At 40.8% G+C, this 13,041-nt stretch overlaps 2 protein-coding genes across 3 annotated transcripts; both read left to right on the forward strand.

Moving 5' to 3' along the window:
* Positions 1-470: 470 nt before the first annotated feature.
* LOC127778986 (uncharacterized) lies at positions 471-9,056 on the forward strand. The gene is made up of 9 exons (XM_052305636.1): positions 471-926; positions 1,892-4,768; positions 4,853-4,933; positions 6,513-6,665; positions 6,963-7,126; positions 7,215-7,362; positions 7,479-7,601; positions 7,807-7,894; positions 8,547-9,056. Exons 2-9 carry the CDS (start codon positions 2,048-2,050, stop codon positions 8,726-8,728), a joined length of 3,660 nt encoding a protein of 1,219 aa, XP_052161596.1. The 5' UTR covers positions 471-926; positions 1,892-2,047; the 3' UTR covers positions 8,729-9,056.
* A 1,696-nt stretch (positions 9,057-10,752) lies between these two features.
* On the forward strand, positions 10,753-12,508 carry LOC127780385 (subtilisin-like protease SBT3.4). 2 transcript variants are annotated; one of them, XM_052307289.1, is made up of 3 exons: positions 10,753-11,036; positions 11,219-11,316; positions 12,021-12,508. In XM_052307289.1, the coding sequence occupies exons 1-3, from the start codon at positions 10,846-10,848 to the stop codon at positions 12,083-12,085; spliced, it is 354 nt and encodes a 117-aa protein (XP_052163249.1). In that variant the 5' UTR covers positions 10,753-10,845; the 3' UTR covers positions 12,086-12,508. The 2 variants fall into 2 exon arrangements, with proteins under 2 accessions (XP_052163249.1, XP_052163248.1); XM_052307288.1 differs by lacking the exon at positions 12,021-12,508 and having other exon boundaries at positions 11,219-11,974.
* Positions 12,509-13,041: the final 533 nt, after the last annotated feature.

Here is a 13,041-nt window from a genome sequence, read left to right on the forward strand (position 1 = left end):
CAAATTGTAGTGCATATTTTTAAAGATAGTTTTAAATAAATTTTCTGGTCATCTTTTTTAGCATTTTTTTAAAAGACGAAAACCTGAAAGATAATTGTAAACCACAAATCTAGAATTCAAAGCCGGTTTCTGGTTATAATCAACAACTCGGTTAAACATGCAATAGCTTCCCCGCTTCTGCCCTCCTAAGTTCCGTCATCACCGTTATCATGATCAAGAGATGACAGCATTAAGCCACACCAAACAATCAAACATACCATAAACCAACACACATATCCAACAACCAACCAAATCACTCCCTTATCACAAACAACAAGAAGAAACACAACCTAAAAAAGGAAGCATATCTCTATCTACACCGCTCTTGAAGGAACCATCCAAAGAAAACCCCACAAAAAAGAAACCATGACAGTATAGTGCCAACTACTGAAACCAAAAGGAGAGACCTCTCTCATGGGCTCCTGCTGCTACCACCAACTGATCTCTCCTATCCCACCCTTGAACAGTAGTAGCGCCTCTCCAGACTCCAGATAAAGCCAAAAACTGTGACTCGAGAGGCACGCGACTGCGAATTATAGATGGCAAAACACTGATGAAACTTCCCCCTATTATCAAATCCAACCTCCCCGTCCCGTCTCCCTCGCCCGCCGCCGCCGGCGCCGACGATCTCCATCTCCACCAGCGCGAGCAGCTGGGCCGGCGTCCTCCTCCTCCTCCTCCTCCTCCTGCTGCTGCTGCTGCTTCTGCTACTGCTGCTGCTTCCGCCGCATAGTACTCTTGCCTCTGACCTCCACGCGGCCCGAGTCAATCCCCTCGGCCAGCCTCGCGAGTTCGCCCGAGCGGCCGCCTGCCTGCCTGCGCGCGCCGATCTCCATCCGTCCCGCGAGGGGAGCAGCGGTGGCTGCCCCGTCGTCGTCCTGCCTCAGGTGAGCGCCCGTGCCGATTTCCGCGCATCCTCACCCCTCTCGTGTTCGTGTACCTGCAACTAGTTTTCTACTTGCGCTAACCTTGTCTTCTCTTCTTCTAGATCTGGAAGCTAGGGTTTTCTCTTTGTCCTGGCAAGATTTTTCCCCCAAAAATATTTTAACTGAACTGAACCCCGAAGCCCCACTTTAGGTCTTAGGGTTAAGGCAATAAAAAAAAATTGGGGCCTGCGAGCTACGAGCAATCAAATCTAGGTATTTTTCTTCCTGGAACGGATGCTCCAATCCGTCGGGATTGTTAGCTGTGTACCGGATTACTGATGATAGGTATAGCAGTTTAGTTAGGGCTTCACGCTAGGTCAACCTGGTGGTTATCACTAGTGATTTTTGGCCTATGCAATACATACCTATCGCAAACGCACGGCAATTAAATGTCATTGGCAGTGGATTGGTGAAAACATGCTTATTTATGGATGTTGGAAATGTGGCGCAAAGACAAAACGACGTCGGTTATATGTACAACATGGACCTGCCTATAATAATGTTTTATGTCGTTTACCCGTTTTAGTAATGCGTTGATACGGAAGCGTATCATAGAGATATAATTCATTTCTGGTATTGGTTATATGTACAGCATGGACCTGCCTATAGTAATGTTTTATATCATTTTAGTACGTGTTGATGCTGAAGCATATCATAAAAATATACTTCATTTCTAGTGCGCTTTACTTCACCCGTTCACCGCACACCGGAATCTTGGCTGGACTATTAGCTTGTCCCTGCTTCTTGCCTCTTCTCTTGATTCAAGCGCAATTCTTGCTTTTCCACAGTGGCGCACCATCTCTTGCTGTGCTTCCTAACATAGACATGTTTCCTAATTTTGGACCAGGGTACCTAGATTTTTCAGTGTTCACACTCTATGGTTGCATGCTCTTGTTAACAGTGATTATTATGCTTCTTTGTTGTAGGTTGAGGTAAATTATTCATGGTGTTCTCTGACTGGTGATGAATTGCTTGTTGGATACAGGGGGTAGAGGGAATTGAGTCAGTTTCCATATAGATGGAAAAATTGACTGTGAATGATAGATTTTGCTTAATTGTTATATATTAGCCTAGAGAGCCTGATGGAACCTAGAAGAGATGATGTTCGCTCTGCAGCTCAAAGTACCATCCATGGATCCTCGAGCTCAGCACCTACCAGTTCTCCAGTTCCAGACTACCCTATTTCAGGCTCTGTTAAGCCTGTCCTTAATTATTCAATCCAGACTGGGGAGGAGTTTGCTCTTGAATTCATGAGAGATCGAGCTATACCTAAGAAGCATCTGGTTTCTGGCATGTCTCATGATCAAAATGTTGCATCTGGTGCTGGTCTCAAAGATCCTAGAGGACTCCTCGGTGCTCATCGAACAGGTGCAGAGAGTAGATTTGATGCCGCAATATTTTTGACTACTGATATCCAGCAAACAGAGGGGATTGAAAGAAAATCTTTTGCTGAAAATGAAAACAGAAGCAGGCATGTGTCAACTAGCTCAGTTCCACGAATCCCATCTCGCAGTGGAAGTAGTCAGAGACTGTCCCATGGCTATGCTTCTTCTGAGTCTTCAGACTCCTCCAGAAGGATAAAAATTCTCTGTAGCTTTGGGGGAAAAATATTACCCCGACCAAGTGATGGAAAGCTTAGGTATGTTGGTGGTGAGACACATATTATTCGAATCAGTAGGAACATTTCTTGGCAGGAGCTCAAACAGAAGACAACAGCTATCTATAATCAACCCCACGTTATCAAGTATCAGCTACCAGGTGAAGATCTTGATGCGTTGATCTCAGTCTCAAACGATGAAGATTTGAGAAACATGATGGAGGAATGTGGTTTTCTTGACAATGGGGAGGGGTCCCAGAAGCTTAGGATCTTCCTTGTTTCTTCCATTGATTTCGATGACATGAGTTTCAGCCTGGGCAGTATGGATAGTGATTCTGGGATCCAGTATGTTGTTGCCATCAATGGTATGGATGTGGGAACTACAAAGCCTTCAAGTGGGCATGGTTTAGGAAACACGTCCATCAATGAGTTGGATCAGTTCATTAATCTCAACAACGATAGTAACCAACCAAATTCAAGTAGAGATGGTTCAAATTTGTATAGCATGAGTGCATCAACTGCTGTCCCTCCTGCTTTGATTTCAGTACCATTACCAGTGACCCTCTCCAGTGACAGTACTGCAAATTTGTATCCTTACCATAGCCATGGGATGCAGCATGTTCAGGGCTCTGATTACTCCCTCCCAGCTTCCAGTGAAAGATTTTATGACATTGAGGGCCAGACATCTATTCCTTTATCTGTACCTTCTGGTTATAGATATACTTCTCAGTGCACACCGTACTCAGGAACTACTTCACTGCAATCTTTCGACCAACAATCTTACCATGATAGTATGATGGAAGGATCAATGAAGGAGGAAAAACAGCCTTCTGTTAGAGTGCCACTTCAAAAGAATGGTCTAGATTATTTCCAATCCCTTGAGAATATGAGTGTTCCTGTGATTCACCATGACTCTTCTAGTACAAACTATATGAATTCAGATGTCCCAGTTACAACTTCCATTCAAGAAGGCCTGAAATCTTCTCTTCAACCAAGTGACAGTGCAAAGAGCCTAGAGACTTATACAGCATCAAAAGCTATGTCTGCTGCTCAAGATTCAGAGTGTAATGAAGATGATCACCACTCTAGTGGAGCTTTTGCATCTGGCTGCTCTGACTTTCAAGTTGAGATGATGGACCACAGCAATAAGAATCCGCCACCTCGCTCTGGAAGGGTTTTTCATTCTGAGCGGATACCTAGGGAGCAGGCAGGGTCGCTAAACCGGTTATCTAAATCTGATGATTCACTTAATTCTCAGTTTCTAATTCTTCAGTCACAGTCTGATGTGGCAAAGGAATCCATTGCAGAAGCTTCTGATCCTGCAATTGAGGGGACTGAAAAATCAAATTTAGATGCTCGGGCAATAAATCTGAATGATCCAGCTACTGTTGATAGTGTCACACCTGAGAAAGAATGTGCCAATACTGTACAACAGACTAGCACATTTAGTGAACAACTGCTTGGTGAAAAGAGGTCCTCAACTGACATGAGTACAAGAAATGTAGAGAAGAATATGCATGCAGCGGAAAATGCTGTAGCTAAATGTAATCTGAATGATGCAACTTCTGATGGCACAAAAATAGTCAATCAGCAGGCGGATCATTCTGCTGTGCCACATCATGTTAGTTGGGACACCCCCAATCCTGCAATCCCAACTGATGTTGGTTGTGATCCATTTGTACCTTCCACCAGTTCTTTAGATGATTCTCACAAGGAACCAATTATCCCTAAAAAGGATAATAAGGACATTGTTGGTGGTATGAGTGAGAGGACCTCCCCTGACATTCTTTCTGATTTCTTCGCCAACACTGCAGCACAATCATTAAGCCCTTTCAATGAACCTGTACTTAGCTTGAACATGCATAATTATGAACCTCAGAGATGGTCATTCTTCAGAAACCTTGCACAAAATGAATTTGAACATAAAAATAAGGAGCAAGACCTGGCAAAGATCGAGGAGGGAGTTTATCCTTTGGTACATGCAGAGCATGATGCAGTTAACGTGAAGAATGTGGCTCCTCAGAATGATGTTCATCTGGAAACTTATCCAGTATCTTCTGGCATCAATCTTGATTCTAGTATTTTGCCTCCAGGTTTCATCTCATCACAGGACAACCCACCTATGACAAAGAATGTTGAAGGGTTTCAGGTTGACAATCCTTATACTAATATGCACGAGATGATGCCATCTGTTCCTGAGTTTGAGGTACTTATGCTCTAATGAATTCTGAAGTTCTTTTTATTTTGTAACTTAATGGTGCATAAATTTGTGATAATTCACCTTGTTTAGGAGCCAAAGTTTGAGGAGGGCAAAGCTGTTGGACCAGTCATGGATGCCTCTTTTAAAGATAATAATTTTGAATACTTGCAGGTATAAATGGCTTTTGGTTTTAGGGAAGTTTATGCACTGTTTTAGTCTCCTAGTACTGGCATTCTTTTTTAATATTAAGATAGCTAACATGCATTGTTCTGTTCTATAAGTACAACACACAAAATATGCCATGCTTGTGTCTGCAAACTTGGGTATGCATATCTAATTAGCTATGTGGGCAAACCAGTATGTTCTTTCCATAGTGCTGGTTTGAAGTAATTTTTTAACTAGTGGAAAAACATTGAAGCATCAGAAACAATGTTTGTGTTACAGGGCCATTACTTGGCCAATGTTTGATCTCATCAAGGGCAGCAATCAAGAGAGTCATGAATCTTGTAACAGCCATATTTAGAGGAGAGTTTGTGTTTTGTAACAGCCACATTAGAGGCATAAAACCTCCTTGAATCCTAGGCATTGTAACACACTAAATCTCCCTATATAAGTGGACATTTGAGATCAATATGGATAGTGAGGTCAGGACAATAAATCTGAATGATCCAGCTACTGTTGATAGTGTTAGACAAGCGGCAATCTAAAGCGGCACTAAATCAGGACAATAAATCTGAATGATCCAGCTACTGTCCCGGCCAAGACAAGCGGCGGCGGCGAGGTCAGGACACCTGATTTAGTGCACGTGTATAAATTGATTAACTCCATCATAGAAGGCAATCAAAAGTAGTATTTCAGATGCAAATAACATGTCATTGGGAGAAGTGCATATGAACTTCCTATCTTTGATCTGTGATCATTTATGACTAGCCAAGTAACCATGCATTGCAACAGACTTCAAATAGAAGTATATCATACTTTTCAAACTAGAAAAGTTACATCATTTTTAGGAGAAAACATACAAAATCCGCAATCAAACATCAATCCGCAAATAATATTGCCACAAAAAGCCCTGTTTGATTCAGCTACTGGTTAGTAGATTATCGCAGTCCTGATTTACATGCTATTCTGATCTATAGGCAAGTCCTTTTGTCCAACCTAATTAACAGAATGCTTACAGACTACCCAAATATGAATAAACCAAGTCCCTCAGGACTGAGGTTTGACAAGTCAATTCCATGAATTGGTTATGCTGAGATAGCATCAGTGCTATATGGTCTCTTTTTGTTTCAAGTTGATAACTTTCAACTACTTGGATAATTGATATTATACATGTTTGCAATCCAAATTAGTGATTCCCTTAATTTGATATTGCTTTTCTATAATCTACTTTCAGAACAGTAGTCCAGGGTTGTGCAGGTCTTGCTGATACATTTTTCCGCACTAAATTTGTTCGGATGCCATCATCATCTTCTTCTGTTTCTTTCGTTCTTTTAGAATCACGTTGACCTATACCACTGGATCTTGTTCCATTAGAAATCATTTCTGTTGGTAGACTTGGGGACTCCATTGCATGCATTGGTAATGTATCTTCATGTTAGTTGTTTGGTAAATTAGGCCAAAAGGAGTGATTTATTTGCAATAGCTAATATTTTTCTTAGCAAGGCTGCATTGAATGCTTCTACACATTTGATTAATTTCTTTCTGGATTATCTTGTTCGAATTCTGAAGTTGAATATTTTATCCACAGATTATCAAGAATGAAGACCTTGAAGAACTTAGGGAACTTGGTTCTGGAACATTTGGCACTGTGTATCATGGAAAATGGAGGGGAAGTGATGTGGCTATTAAGAGAATAAAGAAAAGCTGCTTTACAGGACGATCTTCGGAGCTAGAAAGACTGGTGAGCTCTTCTACGTCTTTGTGCATAAATAACAGTTGTTTAGGTTTGCATTAATATGGCAGTAAGGCATGAGGATGAAAGGTTGTATAAATTTTGTTGTATACGGACACTTGGTCTTACTAGGGATTTGGGTTATTGTGTGGTGATGCCATGAGTACACACAATCGCTACATGCAATAGACTAAACAGGGTACTGCTATGCTCAGATGTTGATGATCGACACCCACTATTGTTTGAATAATCTTTAGAAGATATCTGGAGTATCACTGTTTACTTTCTGTTTTGTTGTTTTTTCAGGCAAATGAATTCTGGCGGGAAGCTGAAATTCTCTCTAAGCTTCACCATCCAAATGTTGTGGCCTTCTATGGTGTTGTGAAAGATGGCCCTGGTGGTACCTTGGCAACCGTAACTGAGTTCATGGTTAATGGTTCTCTTCGGCATGTCTTGCAGCGCAAGGACAAGTAACTGCTTCCTGTGCTTTTTTTTAAAAGAAAATTAATTTGCTCGTTTTGGGTGAGTAACAGTGTGCTTTGTTTTCTTACTGAGCAGGTACCTTGATCGTCGTAAGCGGCTTATCATAGCAATGGATGCAGCATTTGGGCTGGAGTATTTGCACTCAAAAAATATCGTGCACTTTGATCTGAAGTGTGATAACTTGCTGGTGAATCTTAAAGATCAATCTCGTCCTATATGTAAAGTGAGTCACACTTCATTTCTAGTGTTATAGCACTGTTTTATACCATTTATTAAATAGTTGCTTTGCTTTTTGATCACTCAGTGGATTTATCATCTCGATTTCTGTTCACTGTTCAGGTTGGTGATTTTGGCCTATCCAAAATAAAAAGAAACACCCTGGTTTCAGGTGGTGTGAGGGGGACTCTCCCATGGATGGCTCCCGAATTACTCAATGGTAGCAGCAATAAGGTGTCTGAAAAGGTAAAAACATTTTTCTTGGTTTTCTTTTTTCTTCAATTCTTTCTAGCCATGTTCTTAATGTTCCTTATGGGTAATGAATCCTCTATCATCAATATGTGCTAGCACTTAAAACAATTCCAGGTTGCAGATTTATATGCAATTAATTCAACTATAGCAATATTTTTAGAGTTATTTTTAGGGTACTCAGTCATATATATGTCTACAGGTTGATGTATTTTCCTTTGGCATTGTTATGTGGGAAATACTTACTGGAGAAGAACCCTATGCCAATATGCATTATGGCGCAATTATTGGTATGCAATTCATCCCTCATTTTCTAGGAATTGTTTGTTCTAATATGAGAATATTTCATGTGTTTTTCTTTCCTTACTGAGAAAACTAAATATTCGCCTCCTCCTGTGAATCATTGAACCTACCCCATGCTTGTGCAAATTTATATTTTTTCCTTGAGGTTTGATTCACCTATGCTACTATCTATTCATAGCTGTTCACGGCTCCATTCTGACATATCTACAAGCTTATGGCTCCTGTCACCTTATGTACAACAAAGAAGACAATTTTCCCCCATCTTTTGCAAACTGTATTAGCTTTTCTAGTGTGGGTTAAATAGTACACAAACTATTTAAGTATTAAAAAAACTTCTTCCTTTTCTGGGCAATAAAGTTAATCAGAAAATAGTGTATGATACTAGTATTCTATAAAACAATCAATTTTGCATGCTTCCTTTGCTAATTAGGCAGTCCTGAACCCTGGCTGTCTTAAATTCCAAGTCACACCAGTATTGTGCTCTGGTACTCAACAATTCAACATGACTAAATAAGTGTTTTGCGGAGCATTGTACTTCCTTGAATTCAGTCCTTTTTGATGACCCTAGAACTCCCTGTTCTTGAAATGTTCTCTTCGTCCAGCAACTTATAATACGACATCTTGAAACTCCGGTTGCAGGGGGAATTGTAAACAACACATTGAGGCCACCTGTGCCAGCGTCATGTGATCCAGAGTGGAGAAGGCTTATGGAGCAGTGCTGGGCCCCAGATCCATCACAACGCCCAGCATTCACAGAGATAGCTGGACGACTCCGTGCCATGTCAGTTGCGGCAAATCAGGCAAAGGCGGCATCCAAATAAACGGCGCAGGTGGGAATACTTATGGGTTCCAGTTTGTATATTATTTTTTTTGGTTGAGAATGTAATACATACATGTATTTGGTTGGAAAGTAATACATACATGTGTGCCCTATAGAGAGTGGTTTGAAAGTTAATTGCTTCTCATGGGCAAGGCTGCATCCAGTTATATACCGTTTTATTTGGGGGGTTTTATGATGTACAAAGCCTTATTTGGATTTGGAGAAACGTTATCATTGAAAGCTCCTCGCTCGCTCATATACTGAAAGCTGTGTTATAGTGTACTCAAATGTGAATAAGAAAAACTATACAGGACATTTAAATTCTGTTAGCCTCTTCCTTTTTTATGAAGATATATGCAAGTTTTTGTGTTCTCATTATCCTTTTTAGGTGGTTAACTAAGCGCTCACATCATATACTTTCAATTGTTTGGCATTTCATTCTCACTGCAGGGTAACTGGGTAAGGTGGCCTTTCCCCAGTTTTGAGAAGTACCTCTAATTGTCGTTAGCTGTTGGTTTTCAATGTGTGATCTTCACCCACCTTATTTGACGCCAAAAAGGAAACTACGAAATGAGATTCAATCTGACAGTTGCCATTAGTTTGAGACTGAGTGAATGAGCTGACCTTGGTGTCTTCCCAAGAATAGTGTATTGAGATTGGATTTGCATCAGTGCAATTTTTTATTTCGTCTATGAAAGTCAACATTTTAAGGTACTCCTACTCCGTTTTTTTTCAAGAGATTGACCAGTGCTATTCGCAAACCGAGATGATCAAGTGACTGATCTTGTTCTGCCCAAAAAGAAAAAAAAACTAACTAGAGCATGTGCCCAATTTATTAGAGGCTTATCTCGCAAGAATTTTTTGTATGAAAACAGCAAGCACGAATCCTCATCTTCCTTTTCTCTTTTCATGTAAATTGAATCATGAAATGAGCCTCGCTAATAATTGGGCACATGCTTGCCTAACAGGCTAACACTACCAAGTTGCACTGTCCGAGTTCATCTTGTAGAGTAGAGGCTTATCCACGCAAAAAGAGCCAAAGAAGACTCCTAGGGTTCCAATCTGTGCATCTAGCCAGACTGCAACAAATGGTGTAAGGCTCCTGTTTTCACTGGTTTCCACCGAAATTAGGCAGATGAAACAAGCAACCAATATGTGATGGCGATCATACTAGCGGATCTTTAAATTATCATATGCCGGCGTAAAACAGTTTTTAGTCGCATGTTTAGAAAGGTGGAAATGCCACATTGCCAGTATTGGAGGACACTTTGCTACCGATCGATATGTTACAGTAAATTTTGTCCGTGCTCTTTGTAGATTTACTACCTTTAGACTTAACCTAGAGATAGAAGTTTATTTACCCTTCAGCGAAAAGTAACTTTAATTATTCTAATTTACTACTCTCTTTATTTCAAAATATAATTTTATATGATTCAAAATTTATACAGCAAAATAAGTCTTTCTCCATCTATACTTCTTTATCTCAATAAATTACAACAATTTCTCGTCTCAACCTTAGTTTCTATTAAAACTCTCAGAAATGCTCATATTTTTATTGAAACAGAGGAAGTAATTTATATTGCGTACCAAAAATGTAAACAAAATACCCATCGACATAGAGGGTTGAAGCTGAGATGGACAAGTCTGTAATATAATTTAATCTAGAATTTAATAAAATGGATTTATAGGCCATACACATATTTCACTCCACTCCATTCATATCTAGTACTCTACTACGATAAGGACAGTACTACAGACATAGTTAATGACAGCATACCCATTCTTATTCGTTGTTATAATTAATCTAGTCAAGGCCATAAGCTCACTCAAATCTTCAAAAGACGAAAAGAAGTTCACTACTCTGATTCCGTATTTTCCATGGGTGGTAGCACACTAGTACTACTTTTTAAAACTGATAGCCACATAAAAACAAATACCAAACAATTGGCGCCATATTTTGGAGTGAGCATATCAACCTCTCTCTGTGCTATATAAGCAACCACCGCTTCCCTCATCCTCCTTCCCGCCACAAGCAACCAAGAAATCAAGAAACCGTTTCAGACAACCCACTGCGCTGCCCGCCGCCGCCGTCTCCGGCCGAGGATACCAACGACAACGATGAACCACCCGTCCTCCGCCGCGACCGCCACCGTACTCCTCCTCCTCGCCCTCCTCGACGTCGCCGCTGGCGGCGGCGAGGACGGCCAGAAGCGCGCCGCCGGCGTGTACATCGTCATCGTGCAGCCCCCGGCCGACGGCGCCGACACCGTCGCCTACCACACGTGCATCCTCGCCGCCGCGCTCGGCAGGTAGCCTAGCTTAGCTAGCTGCGAGCACCAAATCACCCCCAAGATAACGGAAAGACAAAAATTGCAAAAAAAAAAAAAAAAAAAAAATCGCATCACCGATCGATGTGCATGCTCTGTTTCAACTTTCACCGAGTGATTTTAATTACCCTGTTTTTCTCTTGATTTCTCTGCAATTGCAAAAGCGAGGGGAGGGCGAAGGAGGCGTTGCTGTACAGCTACCGGGCGGTCGCCAGCGGGTTCGCCGCCAAGCTCACGCCGCCGGAGCTCGCCGCCCTGCAGAGTGAGTTAATTAGCTTTTGCTGCTTTCCGTATAATCCATCCTGTATTCCTGTTCCTCCCAACTATGATGAACTGATCAGTAAACTTTATGTCGGCTGCAGTAGAATCTTCTCCATCTCTCGCTAGTAGTAAAATCTTCCCGATGGTCTTCACATGTTCATCATATTATACTACGCACGTAATTAAGCGCAGTTGTTAATAGTTAATTGCGGCGAGGTTTTTCTGGGATTAGTGGACTAATTTTTTTGTCAGAGGAAAGGGCCAAGGCCCAAGGGGATCCTCTTGGCAATTCCGAGGTCAATGTTAGGCTTGGTTCAGTAGTGGCTCTGGCTCACAGCTTTGCTGATGATGCACTGCACTCTTCCGAGTGTTTGACCTTATCTAGAAGGCCGAGAAAGGTATAACTTCGTTGAGGGTGTAATCGTGTAAATTTTCCCGGTTTTATCTTTTAACTGAGGTTAGGGATCATGCTCACCAATGCAAAGAATAAAGTGCATGCAAACCAAACTTTGTGGTCTCTTTTCATGTTTCCTCCTTTTCTTTTGCTCTTTGCTTGTTATCCCGTTCCTAAATAAACTTTTTGTGTGCTACTCATTAGCCCAAGTGGATAAAATTATTCTTTCCTTTGCTGCATGTATATGCTATTAAAATCCTTGGAACCTTACAAGATTCACTCTTTCATTTTATTCTATTTCTCTTGTTCAGAGCATCCTGCAGTTCTTCAGGTGCGCCCTGATCAGATGTATCATGTTGTGGACAACCTCAACTGAAAGCTTCTTCCCTTTGAGAGAGAGAGAGAGAGAGAGAGAGAGAGAGAGAGAGAGAGAGGATGATACAAAGTATAGTGCAATACTGAAATGTTCTTCATGCTTCTCCGATGTTGGTGATTATGCTAATCGACAATCTAATTAGGCAGTAAAGAAGGCTATAGGCTCTGTTGTGAAAGAGTTTCATGTTATTCTTTATTGATCTTCTCTACTATACATACATCGAAATATATACAGCCAATGTATTACTAATTGAGGGAATAACAATTACTTACAATGTTGTTGTAATTCCTACACATCTAGTGATATACAATCTGTATGTTAGAACCTGTAATGGAATATAATCTTATGATGGATTGGGTCTTATTTGGCAACTTAATCCACAATATTGACCGGTGGAATGATTTGCACACTAGATTACTCATGATGTGGCAATTGTGGCTAATGCAACGAGAGGTGATAAGTTGATAACATTTAAGAACATAATATACAAAAGTAATGCAGAGTATTCAATTCACTTGTTTTTATTCTCCTTGCAAGAAAGATGCATACACTAAGTTAGTTTTTCTTGTTACAAGCACGAGTTATCCGTAGAGCAAAAGAAAACATTTTTGGAAACCATACGCACACAACACCACATGTATACCATATGAAAACATTCACCTCCACATGCATTGTTCTTTAGCTTGAGCATCATGCATGATATCGTTGATCGTCTGGACCTTTAACTTCTACCAAACCTAGTCCCAATCCATCATCGGCTATACTCCCATGGACTCAAGAAACACCTGCATATGAACAACAAAGAAATTTTATATCCGAGTATAAATTTGCACCAACTTGTCTCACATCATCACACAATAGTATCACATAAGAATAGAAAACCATCTAGAAGTCATAAACATGAAGCAATATAGAAATTCTACGAAAACAATATGAAACTGACTCCCTCCCGGAAT

The sequence above is a fragment of the Oryza glaberrima genome, chromosome 7 (genome assembly GCF_000147395.1).
Source record: "Oryza glaberrima chromosome 7, OglaRS2, whole genome shotgun sequence".
Lineage (NCBI taxonomy): Eukaryota > Viridiplantae > Streptophyta > Magnoliopsida > Poales > Poaceae > Oryza > Oryza glaberrima.

Coding starts and splice junctions, on each gene's coding strand:
- LOC127780385 (XM_052307288.1), top strand. CDS start 10,846: ATGAACCACCCGTCCTCCGCCGCGACCGCCACCGTACTCCTCCTCCTC. Junction 11,037..11,218: donor CTCGCCGCCGCGCTCGGCAG/GTAGCCTAGCTT, acceptor CAATTGCAAAAG/CGAGGGGAGGGCGAAGGAGG.
- LOC127778986 (XM_052305636.1), top strand. CDS start 2,048: ATGGAACCTAGAAGAGATGATGTTCGCTCTGCAGCTCAAAGTACCATC. Junction 4,934..6,512: donor ATAATTTTGAATACTTGCAG/GTATAAATGGCT, acceptor TTTTATCCACAG/ATTATCAAGAATGAAGACCT. Junction 7,363..7,478: donor AATCTCGTCCTATATGTAAA/GTGAGTCACACT, acceptor TTCACTGTTCAG/GTTGGTGATTTTGGCCTATC.